This window comes from Podarcis melisellensis (genome assembly GCF_964234715.1).
Source record: "Podarcis melisellensis genome assembly, chromosome: 12".
Lineage (NCBI taxonomy): Eukaryota > Metazoa > Chordata > Lepidosauria > Squamata > Lacertidae > Podarcis > Podarcis melisellensis.
In genome coordinates this window covers 17741351-17762628 of record NC_138544.1, presented here as the reverse complement: position 1 = coordinate 17762628, position 21278 = coordinate 17741351, and the positions used below count along the sequence as shown (strand labels likewise).

Below are 21278 nucleotides of genomic sequence, written 5' to 3'. Positions count from 1 at the left end.
CAGAATATATTTTGTCTCCTTTGGGTTTTAATGCTTCGCTCTGTGTTTGTTATATCTGCCCAGTGAGATGTACTTCTCTTTAAAAGTACCCATAAACTAAAAACTTGATTTTACAGTAATACCTTAGGTTGAAGTAGCTTCAGGATAAGTATTTTTGGGTTGCGTGCTGCGGCGACCCAGAAGTAACGGAGCGCATTACTTCCGGGTTTTGCCGCTCGCGCATGCGCAGATGGTCAAAATGACGTCACGCGCATGTGCAGAAGCGGCAAATCGCAACCCGCGGATGCGGGTTGTGTTCGCTTCTGGGTGCAAACGGAGCTCTGGAACGGATCCCGTTCGCATCCAGAGGTACCACTGTATTTATTTTATTGCATTTATATTCCACCTTTGTTCCAAGGAGCTGAAAGTGGTGCACAGGATTCTCCTCTTCCTCATTTAACCCCCCACAAATAAATCTGTGAGGTAGGTTAGGCAGAGAGGTAGAGACTGGTCCAAGGCAGGTGAGTTTCATGGCCAAGCGGGGATTTGCACCCTGGTTTCCCAGGTCCTAGTCAGGCACGCTTAACTACTCCACCACACATGAAGATTGGCATTAAGAAAAAAAGTGGCGAGCTGTAATAAACAATCATAAACATTTTTTTAAAAAGGTTTCCTGTATTATCAACATAATGTATTCTGGGCTTTCCTACTCCCAAGGGTATCTTCCACCCTGACTACTGTGCTGCCTTAATCTGGCAACGTTTTGTTCAATATTTCCTGCAACAACTTCTGTCACTGCTTAAAATAAACATTCTGCATAGCGTTTACCAGAGAATTGCACTTTTCTTTTTTCATGCCTCCTTAATTCCATGAAAGGGACGTGGGTGGCGTCGTGGTCTAAACCACAGAACCTAGGGCTTGCCGATCAGAAGGTGGGCGATTCGAATCCCCGCGACGGGGTGAGCTCCCGTTCTTCGGTCCCAGCTCCTGCCCACCTAGCAGTTTGAAAGCAAGCCAGTGCAAGTAGATAAATAGGTACCACTCCGGCGGGAAGGTAAATGGCATTTCCGTGCGCTGCTCTGGTTCGCCAGAAGCGGCTTAGTCATGCTGGCCACATGACCCGGAAGCTGTACGCCCGCTCCCTCGGCCAATAAAGCGAGATGAGCGCCGCAACCCCAGAGTCGTTCACGACTGGACCTAATGGTCAGGGGTCCCTTTACTTTTTACCTTTAATTCCATGAAACATAGGGCCAAACTGCAAGGGGCATATTGAAAGGAACCACCCAGGGGGCCCCAGTCTGGATTGGGAGCCTAGTAATGAGGAAACCATTCCCGTGGGAATGAAAGGGACCTCCCCCACCTTCATGATTTTCAAGTCCAGGATGCCTTCTCAACACCATGTGCCCAGAAGCAAGTCTAGGACTTCACACAGTTCTTTCCTCTGCATGAGAGTTCACCCATAACAATAGGTGGCAGTGCAATTTAAGTTTTCTCTTCCAAACTAACACATTTTTGCTATATTAAAGCGAATACTATGTTTTGCATTACCTTCAACACTTTACCAGTCAGTCCTGCAACATTTTCTCACCTTTCTTTAGATACTGTCTTAACGGATCTATGTGTCCTGTGTATGGTATGAGAAGTAATAGCACATTGTAGAATATGCTTTGTTCACCAGGGGTTTCTCAGTCAGTGGATTTATATAACTTTAACTTGATTACAGAAATGCTTATTAGTTGAGCATAGAAAGATTTGTTAGCTTTTTGTATCCCTGAGTATGAAAGCACATAGTGCCTTAAAAAAGGATATTTGACAAAAGCCACTTTGAACAAAAGGAAAAGGTAACCCTTTCCTAGATTATATTCTGGTTTTCTGACTTGTATGCCAGTGATTCTCCTTTTCCTACATGCAAAACCAAATCAAATAGCCCTTATTAATGTGTAGCATAATAACTGGCCATCACCAGGCCATACAAATATCTGTCATACAAATAACTGGCCATCACCACGTGTGTATCAGATAAGAAAAGAGTAGAAACACCACAGAACAAATAAATCAGTTGTGAGCAATAGGAGTTAAATATTGAGGGACTGAGTTAAAGGAGACAACTGATTTTGTTCAGGTTCAGTTCATGCAGAAATTGTGATGATAGATAGATAGATAAGCATATTTAATAGATGGGCTTTAATATACTTAGGGTCCCACGTTTATAGGCTAATGAGTTGTCCAATTACAGAGGCTGGCAAAGCTCACACAGTTACCTGGTTCGGAATACAAATTTGCCTGTTTATAATGCTCTAAAAATTATGAGACAAACATGTTTATTTTTATTTCCCACAAAGTTTTTCTACAGTCTGAATTGAAAACCATGAACAGTCCTTTCAGGTGCCTCAGTTGTTCTGTGGAAACTACAGCATTTGCACCCAATACAAAATATAGTTTTCACTGAACAGCTGAAGCATTTGGGAGGAAGTATTCAGTCCATTTGGTGGATGGCGGCTAATGGATTGAGGCTGAATCCTGACAAGACAGAAGTACTGTTTTTGGGGGACAGGGGGCGGGCAGGTGTGGAGGACTCCCTGGTCCTGAATAGGGTAACTGTGCCCCTGAAGGACCAGGTGCGTAGCCTGGGAGTCATTTTGGACTCACAGCTGTCCATGGAGGTGCAGGTCAATTCTGTATCCAGGGCAGCTGTCTACCAACTCCACCTGGTACGCAGGCTGAGACCCTACCTGCCCGCGGACTGTCTCGCCAGAGTGGTGCAGGCTCTAGTTATCTCCCGCTTGGACTACTGCAAAGCGCTCTACGTGGGGCTACCTTTGAAGGTGACTCGGAAACTACAGCTAATCCAGAATGCGGCAGCTAGACTGGTGACTGGGGGCGGCCGCCGAGACCACATAACACCGGTCTTGAAAGACCTACATTGGCTCCCAGTACGTTTCCGAGCACAATTCAAAGTGTTGGTGTTGACCTTTAAAGCCCTAAACGGCCTCGGCCCAGTATACCTGAAGGAGCGTCTCCACCCCCATCGTTCTGCCCGCACGCTGAGGTCCAGTGCCGAGGGCCTTCTGGCAGTTCCCTCATTGCGAGAAGCAAAGCTACAGGGAACCAGGCAGAGGGCCTTTTCGGTAGTGGCGCCCGCCCTGTGGAACGCCCTCCCATCAGATGTCAAAACGATAAACAACTACTTGACATTCAGAAGACATCTTAAGGCAGCCCTGTTCAGGGAAGTTTTTAATGTATGATATTTTAGTGTTTTCCGGTTTCTATGGAAGCCGCCCAGAGTGGCTGGGGAAACCCAGCCAGATGGGCGGGGTACAAATAATAAATTATTATTATTATTATTATTATTATTATTATTATTATTATTATTATTATTATTATAAAATGGGATTTTTTGGGGGGGGGCACAGGGTTGGCTGCTTTTCTGACCAATCCGTTCTGGGGTGTAGTCTGGTTGTTGTATTGAACAATTGCAATGTTCAAAGGCAGCCTCATGTACTACGGAACTGCATAAGCCTGTTCTGGATGTTATTCATATTAGAGATAGTACCATATGTTTCCTCAAGGGAATTCTGTTATTTAGCCTCAGATGATTCTGTTGAGATTGTGTTTTCTAAGTATATCAGAGGGACAGTGCCATGTTGATAGCTAGGAGAGGAAGGATAATATTGAAGGAAATGCAAGGAAGCTAGAGGTAGAGATAGTAGGATTTCTTATAAACAAAAGTGTCAGCAGAAGAGGATGTCAGTCACAGGAATAGATGAGGTGACTGAACACAAGGGAATATATAGCGTAAAAGTTCTAATTTGTTTTTAGGGAAGGCGGGCAGGTAAGATACAAATCTTGCAGCTTTGGTGGCTATGAAGTCTGATAATAACAAATAAAGGCGGCGAAGAAATATGGGTTATTCAAAAGAGGTTAGGGAAGTTATTTTGAATTTTCTGCCTAAGGATGTTTCAGGAGTTATGGGAGTACATAAAAGCAAAAGAATTTTATGTGAAATAGGTAGATAAGATACGGAGCGCAATGGGCAGAAACAGGGGAACAACTTTTGTTTCTGAAACATCTGAGGAATTAAAACAGATTCTGTGGAATGAGGGGGAAAGTATTAGTCAAACAAAACCGAGAGGGGGGGAAATGAGTACACGACCCAGAAGGAGTAGGTGTAAACTTAAAAGGTTTTAAAGTTTTTTTCAAGAAAGGAAGACAGAAGATGATGTTTAAATGCCTTTTGAGATATACATTTAAAAGGATGAAAATCCACAAAGGCAAAAAGAAGGGCGCAGACTGTTTCCTCTCTAGAAGACTTATCAAATGAATTAGCAAAGACAGAACTTGGAAAGGAAATTTCCTAGTTCAAAGAAAACGTGCAGTTCCATTTCTCATCACCAAGTGGCAATGCTTCCTAGCCAAGCTTGAAATTCACTTGGTGGTATTTGCCGATTATTTCGAAATCATCACTTTTACCGCTGCCTGAAAATGGATCATCCCCTTATGAGAATTCATACCAATTGGTGGCAAGCGCCCGATATCATGTAGTCCTAAACGCTGATAATCAATATTTGAAAAAATAAGAGCCTTTGTGGAATGTGCACGCGCGCGCACGCACACACACTGCAAATTGTGGTTACTTTATTTGCAGTTAGTTATTCATATTCTATTATCACTTCTACAATGCAAAGTTGCTAGGGAAATCGGAAACATTTACTAAAAATGCCACCAAAGGAAATGTAGTTGTCAGAGCAATAGTCAGAGTGAACTTTGATACTTACTGACTCAGACAACTTGAATGGGAAAGCTGCAATGTCACCAGAGTATTTTGCTTGATTTCTAGTTGACATGAATGACATACTTTGGGGAGTATGATCATCTCCCTTATGGAACACGATTTGCTCAGGCTCTCTAGAATCATGTTCCTCTGTTGTATGTTGTGTTATAGTAAGAGCTCTGTAAATTGATCAACAAACAGTGAGTACAGCGCACTTCTGAGTAGACAACACTGGACTATAGGCCTGTTATAAGACAGCTTCCTATATTTCTAGCTGTTCTTTGAAAAATATTTATCCTATGACCTAAGGGCTGTGACAGTATTCATTGAGAAACTGGAATATTTTCTGAAAGGCTACTGAACTTTTAACTTCCTACCAATGAGAATTTAATTAGGTTACTTAGGAATCATGCTTCTCAACTTTTGAACTGTGCTTTTAATTTAAAGAGGATTTGGTCAACATAGGATGTGCACATTTCTTGCTCAAGAGCATGCTAATTATTCCTGAGTAAATGCTAGCCATCATTCTCTTGAGTTGATTGATTTTCCTGGAAGCCCATTTATGTAATGTGAAAACTGTCCCTTAATTGTCTAACTCTGTAATATATTGCTTTGATTGAAGTCGATTAATTTTATCACAAACACCAAAAGCCTCTGTCAGTAGTACACTTGTTTGTGTGTACATCTCTTGTGTGTACATTGACTCAGAACAAAGCTGTGAGTCAAGTAGCCTGAAGTCCATAAACCAGGGGAATATGCCCTCTCGACATAAACTTGCCCTGGCTCTATTTTAGTTACAATATTCAGCATTATTTGTTAGTTTTAGTAGCATTGCTTGCCCATTTATCAGCATAGCTGTCAACTTACAGATTTGAAAATAAGGGACCAGCAGCCAAAATAAGGGGTTTTCCAGGCACAGGTATGTTCAACTTCTGAGCCCCTCCGAGCCAAAGGCAGAAAGCCCAGCCAGCAGCCAAACGAAGCCTCAAGCGGTGGTTCCCACAGCGCAGCAACCCGGCAAAGGGGATGCAGCAAGGAAAACCACCGTCACCTCTCTGCTGGGAAGCACTGAGCAAAGGCGAGTCCCCAGGCAACGCGGCCGATTTGATCGGCACAAGGCATGCAAGCTCCACCCCCCCAGTCGTTCTTAGACTCCTTATTGGGTGAGCAACACAGCCAAGCAACACAGTTGGAGCCTCCCTCCTCCCTGGCCGGCAGGGAGGGAGGGAGAGGAGCTGCTTCCTTTGAAACCCGGGCAATTTAAGGGACATCCTCAATAAGGGACAGCAACGGGACAAGGCACTGGGATAAGGGATTTTCCCACCAAATAAGGGACGGTTGACGGCTATGTTTATCAGGCTCTACTTTCGCACAACATTTCTCTCTATGGGCTGCCACCTGCATCAACCTTGCACCTGTGCTCCTACCTGCAAGGTGGACCGTTGGGGACCAGAAGGATGATCAGATTTGCTGCCATGCAGTTTGCAGGATGCATCTGAGCCCACAGCATCAATCCTGTCTATGAACAAGGCCCTGCTATTAAGATTGAAAACGCAAATCTATAGATGATATCTGAAAAAAAGTTACATCCATTAACTTGCAGCAATGCGGCTGCAGCATTTTCCAAAGTGCTACAGCAAGTTTCAGTTTGCTATGTATTTTATTCAAAGCACGATTATTGCCAAATTTGGGTGTGTGGTTTTAATTTTTTTTACACCATTGTTCTAATATAGTGCTTTCTGATACACAGGTTCAGAGTACTTCATGGATGCCTCATCCGTCATACGTTATGCAACCAACAGTAAGTGAGCATACATGCATACTTTTCTTGTTTCTTATTTTTTCTCTGGGAATTAGTGGAACTTGAATTTCATGGTTGTGGCAGGTTTACCGTGGTTACTCAAGTTAGTTGAGAATTTACTGAGAGTAATATCAGCTGCAAAAAAAGCCAAGGATTAGTGGAATAGTTATTAGACAGATCCGAGTTGATAGATTCCATGCATCTTTGTTGTGTGTGGTGCTAACATGCATTGTAGTTAAAAATCATATGCACAGCCAAGGGCAATACGGTTCAGTTTTCAGCTGTGTAGGAACTCTTGAGTATTGAAGTTTCCCAGGCTGAGGTTTAATCTGACTTTTAGAAGACATCTGGAGGTAGCCCTGTTTAGGGAAGTTTTTAATGTTTGCTGTTTTATTGTGTTTTTAATATTCTGTTGGGAGCTGCCCAGAGTGGCTGGGGAAACCCAGCCAGATGGGCAGGGTATAAATAATAAATGATGATGATGATGGCGGCTTGTGGGAGGAGCCATAGCTCAGTGGTAGAGCACGTGTTATGCATACATTCCTGTGTGGAATACTTGGCATCTTCAGTTGATATGATCAGGTAGCAGTAGATTGGAAAGACCTCTGCTCTGAGACCCTGGAAAGCTGTTTGTCACAGTGGGTTACAAGGACCAATTATTTAACTAAGTGCAAGGTCACTTTATGTGTTACGGGGTAGCTTATCCTTCTGCATAACCCCGCTAATAGTTATGATAAATTTAGTGTGCTTCAGGTGTAGATGTGCAGCAAATCCTTAGTGATAATAAGTTGACATTTTGATGATGGGTTCCTGTACTACTGGTTGCAGAATTTGGGGCTAAACTGGAAATTTAAGCAGAATAGGATCCAGAAAATAATTGGGACAATGCTGTTTGAGGTTTTGTGTAACGATTCCTGGGTTGGAGTGTTGACCCTTAAATCTCCCTGTCTGCTTATTCTGCCAGCAAGGGGATCAGGGCAAGTCCCTATGTGGGTTCCAGGTGTCAGGTGTGCTGAGGACATCCCTTAGGGGAGCTCCCAGCATTCGGTCTGATTTGCACGGAAATATTATGTTAGTAGGTATGCTGCTTGGGAGGGTTCTGTGCTCGTTAATGATGGTAAGGGAATTGCAAAGTAAAGTACACTTTGTGTAGTCTATGAATCATTACATTGGGGAGAGCAGAGGAATTGCACTCCTGTGTATTCTCAGTTGCCAGGATGAGCACATCTGCTGCTACTCCTGTTTCATTCTTTTAAAAAATAAAAAGGGTCTTTATTGTTGAGAGGAAGGAGCCGTACTGAATTGCTGAAATATTCAAAGGGATACAAGCAGTGAATCAGAGATGGCATTTAGAACTACTGTGATTGGTTTGGATGACTCCTGTTATGTGCTCTCTAAAGCATTTTTTAAAAAAAAAAATACAGCTTATCCGATATGGTGAAAATTCCAAACTTTAGTATTGTGACAGCTTCACTGAAAAAGAAATAAGTATGTAACTTCCACTTGTCTTGCAAGATAATGGGGAAGACTTGTTGTGAGATGGCTTGAGATTTAGCCGGATCCAAAGACGCTTCCTCCTTTCTGGATCGAGCCCACTGAGTATTTGCAAATTTGCACAGCTCTTCTGCAATATATGGCATAAAATGGTATTTTCTTAACATAACCCCGAATATCACTTTTGTAAGTGAAATTTGCACCACTATTCGGGGCTTTGTTCCTGGTGTGCTTAGATGACCTGACAGGGCACTTGATAAACAGTGGCTTATGAAAAGGCAATCAGCCACCAGATTTTGTCTGGTAAATAATTTTGCCTTGCTCCTCGTGACGGTGAGCCCTTGATTGTTTCCCGTTTTGGATTTCAACAGTTTTATCAGAAGCGGCTCAGTTTGAAAGTATTAAGTCTGCAGAGTCATATACTTAATCCACTGGACAATTTTTGTCTACTTGATTTGGAGATGTGGGAGACTGATAGAAATGTGCAAAGTGAGGCTTTGGTTTATTTTTTGTTTTTGTTTTCTGGGAGCATCAGTTCACTTCTCAACATAAGTATGACTGTTATAATAGATAGATAGATAGATGATAGATAGATAGATAGATAGATGCCCATCTGCTAACATAATAGGTTTTGCTGTGCATGAAATTATGGGAATTACTTTTAGTGGCTTGGAGTAAATATGCGTAGAATAGATATAACATACCTACATGCAATATTACTCTAATCCTGATTTGTAGCACTCTGGCTCATCTGCCGCTGCTGCCCTCCAAGTGCTATTTTTAAGACCTCTCTCACACACAGTCTGCAGTCATTTCAACTGTGCTGAAATCTGCAACATAAATTCGAGCCTCTACAATTTACATGCAAGAGCCATTTCTATTCCTAAGCTGGAGGCGAGGATGTCAGCCCCTTTAAACCACATATTTTCCTCACTTACATTGATAATTCCTTGCTTGGTTACAGGTAGAAATAAAATACATTCTGTAATATTTCTTAACGCTCTAGAATTGTGACCCTTACATACACAGCAGTGAATCAGGTTTTGGAAGCTAGGGCATTTATTTTGAGCCTGAATCGCCTGCATTCCTGCAAAAAATAAAATAAGAAATGCTTAGGATTTTAGTATTAAAAACCAAGCATTTCTTCATCCCTCTCACAGAATAGAGCTTACTGTCATGCTGGCAGTCCTTGGATATGATTCTGCATAGTGGCACACAGTACACTCCTAACCATGTTTACTTAAAAGTATGCTGTATTGAATTGAGTAGGACTTACTCCCAGGTAACTGGGGTTAGTCCAGTTACTGGCATCTCCAGGTAGGGCTGGAAAAGACCCCTGCTTCAAACCCTGGAGAACTATTGGCTGTTAATGCAGACAGTACACAGCTAAAGGACCAATAGTCTGATGTGTTCTATGTTGAGCTCTTGCCTTATAGTTAGGATGCCACATTATTCTTCCAAAGTAACATTAGATAATTATGAGCATGCCACATTATTCATCTAATTCACCCCTCTCAGAGGTGCCAGCTTCTTCATAGGATATATTTTTTTTGGGGGGGGTTACATGATGTCATGACGAGCCAGGGGGTGGAGCCAAACGCCCTCTGGAAATTGAACGCCCTCTGGAAAATACATTCAGGGGGCTGAAACCGCCTCGGCCCCTAGGGGTCAACACCTATGACCCCTCCTTTTCAGAATAATAATAATAATGAATTTTATTTATATCCCGCCCTCCCCAGCCAAAGCCGGGCTCAGGGCGGCTACCAACAATAAAATAGTACAAAATTCTAAAATCATTCATTATAAAATTAATTCAAATCAAATTGATGGCAACCATTGAGCTAGAGATTCTGTGAAGATTGCCAAAGGAGGGAGTCAGGCTGTGCCCTGACCAAAGGCCTGGTGGAACAGCTCTGTCTTGCAGGCCCCGTGGAAAGATGTCAAGTCCCGCATGGCCCTAGTCTCTTGTGACAGAGCGTTCCACCAGATCGGAGCCACAGCCGAAAAAGCCCTGGCTCTAGTTGAGGCCAGCCTAACCTCTCTGTGGCCTGGGACCTCCAAGATGTTTTTATTTGAAGACCATAAGTTCCTCTGTGGGACATACCACAGAGAATGGATTCCATCTCTTTTTGCATTTTGGGATATCATTCAGTGTTTTCATGAGATTCATCCTTTATGGATTCCTAACTTTGAAACCAACCAGGGTTTCCCCTAAACTAACCAATGACTTCTGAAACCCATTCATAAATTTACCCAGCAGTTACCCTAAAGGTAACCTTGAAGCATGTGCTTCTAGATAGATAGATAGTGTATATTCAGCTATTTCCATTGACATGTTGTTCTTTTAATTTACTATCGGCTATTTTGCTTTATTGGAAAGCCTCCAGATTGCAACATATAATTTTAATCCTTTGGATGCAATAGCCTTAAATAATTTAAGCTCCTTGTGTGTCATCACAGAACTATCTCATTACTATAGTTACTTTACGTAAATTGTAAGTTAAATTATAAGCACATTTGCATCTGAATAGAAAAGATAAAGGAAACTAAAGCATAAATTTCATAGACAGATACGTTTGGTATCCAAAATGAAACATAATTAGGTTCACCTACACAAGAAAATAAACATAAAACATGAAAATAAAATTGACAACTAATCTCTCAAAATTCTGTGCATTTTAATTCTTAGAAAATGAGCGTGCTAAAACATATAAGGCTGAAATAACTTAGCCGGTACCAAAACTCAGCAGAGCAATCTTCCAGTATTTCTTGAGGGAGAAAATCAAGGGCTGCCGCGTCAATCACCCTGATAATCAAGATAGTAATTGGCAATGTCTCTCTGGGACTAGTATGTCAGATTGAGGTCACATCAGCCTTCCTCATGCTCTAATTTGTGGATGATCGTCTAACAGTTAGATGAGAATTCACCTACAGTTCGAATTGGAAAATGCCCAGAATGTTCAGTACAGAATTTATCCCTCTCTTTGGGAAGATGAAGAATGCCACCCAAACTGGTAGAACAAGCTGGTACAGACTTTCAGCTGAGGGCTGAAATAGATACACAGACATGTACAAGTGTGTTGAATAAGGATCACATTATTGAACATTAAACCAAACCTGCTGTAGCATACTGTAGGTACAGGAACTGAGTATAGTTGTACCTTGGTTGTCAAACGCCTTAGTACTTATCTGTTTTGGCTCCCGAACGCTGCAAACCCAGAAGTAAGTGTTCTGGTTTGCAAATGTTCTGTGTACTGTTTTTAACACTTGATTGGGAGCCGCCCAGAGTGGCTGGGGAGACTCAGCCAGATGGGCAGGGTATAAATAAATTATTATTATTATTATTATTATTATTATTATTATTATTATTTATTATTATTTATTTCAAATGTCTGACGCAGCTTCTGTGGCTTCCGATTGGCTGCAGGAGCTTCCTGCAGCCAACCGAAAGCCGTGCCTTGGTTTCCAAACGTTTTGGAAATAGAATGGACTTCTGGAATGGATTCCGTTCGACTTCTGAGGTACCACTGTATAACTAACAAGGAAGTCCCACACTGTAAGGGTGACCAATACTCTGCTGGGTCAAGGACAAGCCATTATCCCTACCCCCCTTTTTAGTAACTCCCTGAACTTGAGTATGCATCACCCCACTGCCCCCAGACCCCAAATCTCTGGCAGATAAGGCAAGTTGGCCTCAGAGGCACTCATTGGTGGACTGGCCCTATATTCTCCCAAACATGGATTATCTTCCCAGTAGTCTTTAGGATTTGATACAGCATTCAAACCTCACCAGTGTTTGGCACGAATATTTTGAGGAAGCCTTTAGGGTTCTGAAACCTTCACGTAACTTTGGGTTGTACAAAGTAGCAGCAGCAGAGCATGTGCTTTGAATTCCTGGCAAACTTCAGTTAGAAGGATTAATCGGGAACTGCTGCTAGTCAAAACAGAAAATACGGGTCTAGAAGGTAGAAAGCACTTCCTGTATTCCTCTGCACAGTATATATTGCGTTTAAATATTGTGATGGCGTCTTCTTGGAAGTGTTAAAAGGTAAAAAGAGTTTCAGAGTACGATCCACAGCTCTGCTGTGTTTCACAGGTAAGACCTCGTCTTCCTCTAAGTGTTCAATAACCCAGCTGTTGTAAATCATATGGCATGAGACAATGATGGGTCCTGCACAGTTTAGTGGCATTGTAAAAGCCACTCCTAGTGAATGATTGGCCGGGAACACAGAGGTATCATTTTGCAGTACCTGACCATGCCCTATGCAACTGGTTAAAGCAGTATTAGTGTTGGTTGCCTAAAGACTGCTGAAGCTAGGGAACCAGCCAGGCATATTTATGAATTTTCTTCGTTTGGGCTAGGTTCAAATGTAGCTTCAAAGCGAGACTTATGTTCTTAGTTGCACAGTTCCAATGGTGTGCAATTGGTATGCAAGTATGGATAATCCAAAAATGGATTGTTTTCTATTTTTTTTTAAAAAAAACAATCTTTGAAATAGCAGCAGTAATATCACAGTCAGACATAGTGAGTTTTATTGTGTAACATCAATTTCATTAAGAATATATGAGAGTATAATGAAGGGGGGAAAGGATTGACTCTATTTTTTGAACATTCAGAATGCGTAATTTCTTTTTGTTTCTTTTAAATGAGGACGTTAATAAGGCAATATCTGTACCTTCACAGACAAATTTAGATCTGTGATGGAGTAATCCCAGCTGACTTTAAGGCATCTCCAGATAGTCTGACTTTCATTACCATTAGATGCTTCATCTGGTCACTTTAAAAAAACAAAAACAAAAGACAACTGACTCCTTCATAGACTTAGAATATTGTTTTTCTCTACTAATAAATTTTAATGTGGCTGTGCTGCTATTAACAGGGTATGGATTCACTAGAGAACAATTCAAATTGATTTTGTTTCTAGCTCAGAAATATATTAAAGTGGCTTCCCGGTATAGAAAAGTCCTCGCGTGGTGAAGTGAACTTGTATTATGTCTTAACGCATCTTGTAATGGGAATCAGTAGCTTTTAGTGAGAAGTAGTGATTGATTGAACCGTCCTGCGGACATCGAATTAGCCAGGTGCTCTTAGCTCCATCATAATGATGCAGTCCCTGAGCTTTTCAATACGAAATGGCTCATTTTTGTGTCAAAGGCACCACCACTAGGAGATCAGTATTATCTTCCTCTGGCATCAGCTGCATTCCTTTCCAAAAAAATGCTTCCTGCTTGAAGTAACATTACTCCCACGCTGGAAATTTCTTTAAAGGATGTGAATGTGAATGTTCTCAATTCTTCCCCCTCTCTTGCTCTCTCTCTCTCTCTCTCTCTCTCTCTCTCTCTCTCTCTCTCTCTCTCTCTCTTGGACTTGGTTGTGGTCACTGAGTTCCTATGAGATCAGAAGAATGGAATGAAAGTGTCCGCAAATGACACTTGAGCTATTTTCACAGCTGGATGCACACCAGCCAGTGTGGGCGATCCCTTGCAGATGAATTAGCTCGTTCAAGTATGTGATACAAAACATCTGCTACAGACAGGACCAGAGAGAGAGAGAGAGAGCGCCTTTGAAGACATCAGTTGAATGGGAGCTGCTTCTAACAATACTGAGCGAAATGTTCAGCAGTGAGGCAGCATTTCTATTTTTCTTTGCTGTTTAGTCGTGTCCAACTCTTTGTGACCCCATGGACCAGAGCACGCCAGGCACTCCTGTCTTCCACTGCCTCCCACACTTTGGTCAAACTCATGCTGCTAGCTTCGAGAACACTGTCCAACCATCTCGTCCTCTGTCGTCCCCTTCTCCTTGTGCCCTCCATCTTTCCCAACATCAGGGTCTTTTCCAGGGAGTCTTCCCATGAGGTGGCCAAAGTATTGGAGCCTCAGCTTCACGATCTGTCCTTCCAGTGAGAACTCTGGGCTGATTTCCTTCAGAATGGATCGGTTTGATCTTCTTGCAGTCCATGGGACTCTCAAGAGTCTCCTCCAGCACCATAATTCAAAAGCATCAATTCTTCAGCGATCAGCCTTCTTTATGGTCCAGCTCTCACTTCCATACATCACCACTGGGAAAACCATAGCTTTAACTATATGGACCTTTGTTGGCAAGGTGATGTCTCTGCTTTTTAAGATGCTGTCTAGGTTTGTCATCGCTTTTCTCCCAAGAAGCAGGCGTCTTTTAATTTCGCGACTGCTGTCACCATCTGCAGTGATCATGGAGCCCAAGAAAGTAAAATCTCTCACTGCCTCCATTTCTTCCCTTTCTATTTGCCAGGGGGTGATGGGACCAGTGGCCATGATCTTTGTTTTTTTTATGTAGAGCTTCAGACCATATTTTGCACTCTCCTCTTTCACCCTCATTAAGAGGTTCTTTAATTCCCCCTCACGTACACAACCAGAAGTTATATATTTGAAATATTTGTTGCTTAATCAAGTGAAAGAACCACAGTTTGCTGCACATAATCGCAATTTGATTCTTGGCAGTTTCCAGCAAGAGCAAATTCCAGCTTCTTGGAATAGTCTTGTGAGACTTGGGCACCTTTAATACAGCAGCCAAGCCCTAGATGAATAGCTTTGGAAGCCAAACAAGTTGACTTGTACAATAACTGTTATTCTATTTTTTTTTTTTTTTTTTTTCGACGTAAATTTTTATTAAGCGTTTCAAAATAGAGAAAGAAAAAGAAAAAACAGAAAAAGAGAACAGAAAAATATACACGAATAACAATACATCAAATAGATATTTTTACATCACTTCTTTCACATAGTTGTTTCTTTCAGGACTTCCTTCAGCTAAATCGCAAGTCATTCGTAGCCAAAATTAATGTCCGCGTTTCTTCGTTTATATTGTCGTTATGTCTACTCTTACTCTCTATTTTCTTTGCACAATAACCTCTAGTCTGTTACAGTACGTCTTTAAATCCCTTGAGCGTTATTTTTCCATCACAAACGTATTCCAAGTAGTCTACATATTTCCCCCAGTCGCTGGTAAATATCTGGTCCTTTAAATATCTAATTCTCCCCGTTAACTTATCAAGCTCAGCATATTCCGATAATTTACCTCTCCACTCCTCCACCGTCGGGATTTCTTGTTGTTTCCACCTTTGCGCTATTACAACCCTTGCTGCCGTAACCGCATAATATACCAGTCTACGATCTTCCTTTTTTATATCTTGTGTTATGCAGACAAAGACTCTAAATACCAGACGGAGATAATTAACAACAAAGAGAAAAATATATCTAAGTTATATAGAATGCTGCTTGATTGGAACTTGGCTGACGAAGAAGTTAAATCTGTAATGATTCGCTGGGCTAAAGATATAGGTCACAGTATTCAATTTGAGGATTGGGAAAAATTATGGAAAGATGGGATAAACTTTACGGCGTGTACTGTGATAAGAGAAAATGTTATGAAGATGTTTTACAGGTGGCATTTGACACCTATGAAACTTGCCAAAATGTACAAGGTGGACAATAAGTGTTGGAGGTGTAAAAAGGTAGAGGGCTCCTTCTACCACATGTGGTGGGAGTGCGGAAGGGTAAAACAGTTTTGGGAGAAGGTTTACATCGAATTAAAAAAGATATTAAAATACACGTTCATAAAGAAACCCGAGATTTTCCTAATAACTGTTATTCTAACTCTTTCTTGCTATAGCGTTGCTTTAATGCCAGTTTTTTTCCCCCTCCACCACCCCCAACAAAGTGCAGTAGAAATTCATTTCTGTCCATGCGACTCAGTGGCTGAAAATGCCCCGAAAATGTGTTCATTTGCAGCACGAACTGTTCAATACTGAGCCAAATCTAGAGATTTTCCTTCATCTTAAATAACCATATATAAATCATAGGCATTCCCACAGTATTCTGTTTGGGGGCTGTTGCATTTAGAAGCCTATTCTTTTTCTTCTGCTGCTTTCAGGTAATAATAAAAAAAATATCAATAGTATGTGTCTCAGGACTATACAAACATGCTAAACACAAAAAGGAGGAGAAACTGCCTAAAGCGGATCAATCAGAGGTAGATGCACGTTGGTTATTACAGATCGATCAATCATGGGCTTTTGACAGTTTATACACAGCACAATATGCTTTACAATATGTAGTCTGTGCAAGCTCAGCTATAGTGAAGGTTAATAACTGAGATATATTTTTAGGGATTTTTTGGGGAAAAAACCATAAATTCATAGGAAACGAATGTAAAGCATACAATGTATAGTAGAATGCAGTGATCACTTTATGTGAATAAAATTAACCTACAGGTGGCTGAAATCTATTTTTATAATATATGTTGTCATGATTCCAGCAGCGGTTTTAGATTAAAATGTGGCCGTACATTTTGCTGCTATAAATACAAAATAGACTAGTTATTCATAATGTATGGCACCATTCAAATTTTATTCCCGTGTTACCTTACAACACATAGAAATTAACATTTAACATTTTGTATCTTCTAATTCTATTTGATATGCCAGTCATTCGGGTAAAAACAGAGACCCACACCACCAACCTATCACACACTCTTGCCAAAGGAAGTCATGAATGAAAACATTTTCAGACTTCGCCTAAACAGTAGCAAGGTTGGGAGCTGACTGTGTCTCTTGGAAGAAGGAGGAGTTCCACAACTGTGGGCCGTAATAGGGGCAGGAGAAGTCCTATCTCTCATTCTCGCTAGCCTGATCTCTCTCGCTGAAAGGCAAACACATTAGGGTCTCTGCTGCTGATCTTAAATCTCTGGCAGGTTTGTATTGGCAGACGTGGTTCTTCAGGTAACTTGGAATCAAGCCATTCAGGACTTTAAAGGTCACAGCCAACCTTTTGAATGGCGCCAATACAGATGGCACAGAAATTGGTAGAATATACTCTGAGCATCTAGTCCCTTGTCAACACTTGGACCACTGCATTCTGCATTTGCTGAAACTTCGAGGGTTTATTGCAACTGTCAAGGCTGGGTGTTGCCAGGGCATTAATCACCATAGGGAGAGCTACCATATTGAAACAGACTCCACTTTAGCTAATGGGGCCTCCTGCTGCTGCCGCACCGCCAGAGCACGATTTCTGTTCTCATCCTGAAGCAAAGTTCTTAACCTGAAGCACTATTTCTGGGTTAGCAGAGTCTGTAACCTGAAGTGTATGTAACCTGAAGCGTATGTAACCCAAGGTACCACTGTATTCACTGTTTTCATTCTCTTTTTCCTATAAGATCTGCCCTATCCTGTGACTACAGAGCTGTAAAAAGTGGTTTGGAAGCAAGTCACCTTGCAGCTCATTAGGACTTAGGCAGCCGTGTTCACTGTGTGGCAATGAGGGTGGGATCAGGAATTCCCACCCATACTGTTTGGAATCAGAAGGTGGTATTGGAGGTGCAGCACCATTCAAGTGTACAGTTGCTGAGAAGATAGTCGGTCCTGCTGATGTCAGTAGCTGTGCACGCAGAAATATATAATCTTAATATTTACAACCAGATGAAGGTTTTAATTTTGGAATAATAAATTTTCAGAGTAGTTTTTACAGTTGTATCAAAAATTACTGATGTGGTTATACTATTAGAAATACATAGACAGATAATTATGAAATTGTGATGTTTAATAGGTTTACTGTTTATATTTGGACAACTTTTCTGCTGTACTTTACAGGAAGGAGAAAAACAATCATTTCCTTAATGACAATTTAAACAATTTATTTAACTAAAACAATAACATTATAGCATATGTATCCATGTTTGTTAACTGATATGGTTAAACAATTTTATTTTTTAAACAACTTAGACTTCAGCACACATGGAAAACTTAAAACAAATCCTTATTTCCTGGTGAATAGCCTTTGGACTACAATGTAACTTAAATAGAAAACTATCTTTAGAAAGATTTTTCCTCCAGAAGCATTTTATTTTAAAAATCTGATTTAATTTTTAAAAAAATCCAATTTAAATAAAAAAACCCAATTTTTTAAAAAATATATCATTGATTTTTATCCACCCTACTGCCAGCCCATCTACTGCCATCTCCTTGCACCAGAAAGTGGAACATCATCTTCTCCCTCTTGTGATGCAGCCCCCAGTGATTTCAGCTAGTTGCCTTACCAGCTGCCATATCCCTTTAGTAGACTGGCTGCCATCACAGGTGTGTATTAAGTTTTTTAGCAGCATTCCTAAATACCATGCGAGGAACTGTGGAATGAAACCACGAATACACCTACAAGATGAATACATGATAATGTGATAGGCGTACTGAGCTCTTCAAAATAGCGCTGCACTCAAATACCACTACTCTGAGCGTATTAGCAGACATCTATATTTTCCAACCATCTCTCTTAACAGAAAAATAGCTCATATTCACTTAAATATATATATATTGAAAACCTACAGTCCTTTAAGGCGGGGTGTGTGGAGATCTTAAGAGGTGTTCGTTTTCTTTATCAAACTCTTTATTTATAATAAAGGGAATGCAAGGAGGATAATTTTAGTTCTGTTTCAAGTGCCGGGAAGAACAAACCAGTTTTTCTTCAAATTGTAGATAAAACATGACACAGCTAAAATATTCAGTCATTGGTGACACTCTGCTTTCCCACAGAATTGTTTCCAATGAGCATTCATTTGAATATCTGAGGTCAGAGGCTCCATGAAAACCTCAAAGAAGATTGTTGCACCAGACAGCATCACTCTTCATATGTCAGAATCTGCAAAGGAAGAGACATTTCCTGCATTTTTTGGAACATTGGCAGTCCACAGGCAAACCACTTTTGAAATTGAGGAAGCTTTCGCAATCTGATTGTAATTATGGCATTAGAGTCCTCATGCAAACACTTCTGATCTGCTTTTAGAGTAGATCTTTGGCTCCTAGTCTATATAGTCATGTTAATAGGTTACCTGTGAAGTCATATTGTACAGTGGTACCTCGGGTTAAGTACTTAATTCGTTCCGGAGGTCCGTTCTTAACCTGAAACTGTTCTTAACCTGAAGCACCACTATAACTAATGGGGCCTCCTGCTGCTGCTGCACCGCCGGAGCATGATTTCTGTTCTTATCCTGAAGCAAAGTTATTAACCTGAAGCACTATTTCTGGGTTGGAGGAGTCTGTAACCTGAAGCATATGTAACCTGAAGCGTATGTAACCCGAGGTACCACTGTACCTTAATATAGGCATATATTATTATTTGTCCTCTGTGAATCATTTAGCATATGCAATCTCCTTTTCGGTTGCAGCATTAGTGAATATAGAAGGTGCTACACGGTCTCCTTCAAATCTCTTATTTAGGGTTAGTTAGTGATTGATTGATTGATTGATTGATTGATCGATTCTTTAGGGCAGGGCAGCCCAACTTTTCATATGAAGTGGGCTGCAATAGTACTTGGATGTGCGGGCTGCACATTGTTTTGTCGCTCTGGAGAAGGGAGTGAGACTGAAATTTGATGCCCCCCTTGCAGCCCTCATGATGCCTTTCCAAAGCTGGATAAGCAAGTCACCGGGCTTTGAGAAGGAGGCATGAAGCTCTGGCAGGGTCCCAGAGTCCACCCAACTCCTTCGCAAAGCCCAGTGCCTCGCTTACCCAGCTTTGGGAAGGTAGCATAAGGGCTGTGGGTGGGTGGGGGGTGCATCAAATGTTGCTGATGGCCACAAAAATGGCCTTGAGGGCCACATGCTGTCCTCCGACCACATGTTGGACTGCCTTGCTTTAGTCACTTAGTTTTTCATATGGTTAAATGTGAGGTTTTCGTTAACTGTAAAGTATACCTCTGCCTAAGGGGACGCGGGCGGCGCTGTGGGTTAAAGCCTCAGTGCCTAGGACTTGCTGATCGAAAGGTCGGCGGTTCGAATCCCCGCGGTGGGGTGCGCTCCCGTTGCTCGGTCCCAGCGCCTGCCAACCTAGCAGTTCGAAAGCACCCCCGGGTGCAAGTAGATAAATAGGGACCGCTTACTAGTGGGAAGGTAAACAGCATTCCGTGTGCTGCGCTGGCTCGCCAGATGCAGCTTGTCACGCTGGCCACGTGACCTGGAAGTGTCTGCGGACAGCGCTAGCTCCCGGCCTATAGAGTGAGATGAGTGCACAACCCTAGAGTCTGTCAAGACCGGCCCGTACGGGCAGGGGTACCTTTACCTTTTTTATAAAAAGGTAAAGGTAAAGGTACCCCTGCCCGTACGGGCCAGTCTTGACAGACTCTGGGGTTGTGCGCCCATCTCACTTAAGAGGCCAGGGGCCAGCGCTGTCCGGAGACACTTCCGGGTCACATGGCCAGTGTGACATCGCTGCTCTGGCGAGCCAGAGCTGCACACGGAAACGCCGTTTACCTTTTATACCTCTGCCTAAATTCAGTTCCTTCCAGTTTGAGCTTCTGAATCTTGTCCCTGTATCCTCAAAATCCACTAACAGCACAAATATTTTGCCCGTACATTATTTAGGTTTCTCACCTTTTAACTTTTGTTGTTGGCTGATATAGTGGGTATATTGGCTGATATAGTGGGTATATAGTGGGTATATTAACCTATATATAGTAGTACCTTGGGTTACATACGCTTCAGGTTACAGACTCCGCTAACCCACAAATAGTACCTTGAGTTAAGAACTTTGCTTCAGGATGAGAACAGAAATCGTGCTCTGGCAGCGCAGCAGCAACAGGAAGCCCCATTAGCTAAAGTGATGCTTCAGGTTAAGAACAGTTTCAGGTTAAAAACGGACCTCTGGAACGAATTCAGTACTTAACCCGAGGTACCACTGTATAAGGATGCTTGGTGAATTTGAATTACAGTACAAATGGACCTGATCCACACATTCAAGAATTTAGTTACCTAGTTTGATACTTCCTGAACGTTGCAGCGTAGTTTTTGGTTCAAAAACATATCAAAATGCATTTAGAAAAGTGTATTTTGAGCAGTTTTCATGCAGATCTTTTAAATAATAATAGTAATAATAATCATTTGGAAACTAGACAGAATGAATAATAATAATAATAATAATATATTTATACCCCACCCATTTGGGTGGGTTTCTCCAACCACTCTGAGTGGCTCCCAATAGAATATTAAAAGCACAATAAAACATCAAACATTAAAAACCTCCCTAAACAGGGCTGCTTATAGATGTCTTCTAAAATTCAGGTAGTTGTTGTTCTTTTTGACATCTGACGGGAGGGCGTTCTACAGGGTAGGTGCCACTACCGAGAAGGCCCTCTGCCTGGTTCCCTGTAACCTCACTTCTCGCAGGGAGGGAACCGCCAGAAGGACCTCAAAGCTGGACCTCAGTGTCCGGGCT

The 21278-nt window shown here is 41.7% G+C and overlaps 1 protein-coding gene across 10 annotated transcripts in view; it reads left to right on the top strand.

Annotated features, from left to right (window-relative positions):
• Window positions 1-21278, top strand: part of RBMS3 (RNA binding motif single stranded interacting protein 3) — a gene marked incomplete at its 3' end in the record, with an annotated part of 736788 nt that overhangs the window by 672940 nt on the left and 42570 nt on the right. For all 10 annotated transcript variants that reach the window (XM_081883321.1, XM_081883319.1, XM_081883325.1 and 7 more), the window contains one exon: window positions 6501-6551. In XM_081883321.1, the coding sequence (XP_081739447.1) occupies window positions 6501-6551 (51 nt within the window). The remainder of the gene's footprint in view (window positions 1-6500; window positions 6552-21278) is intronic.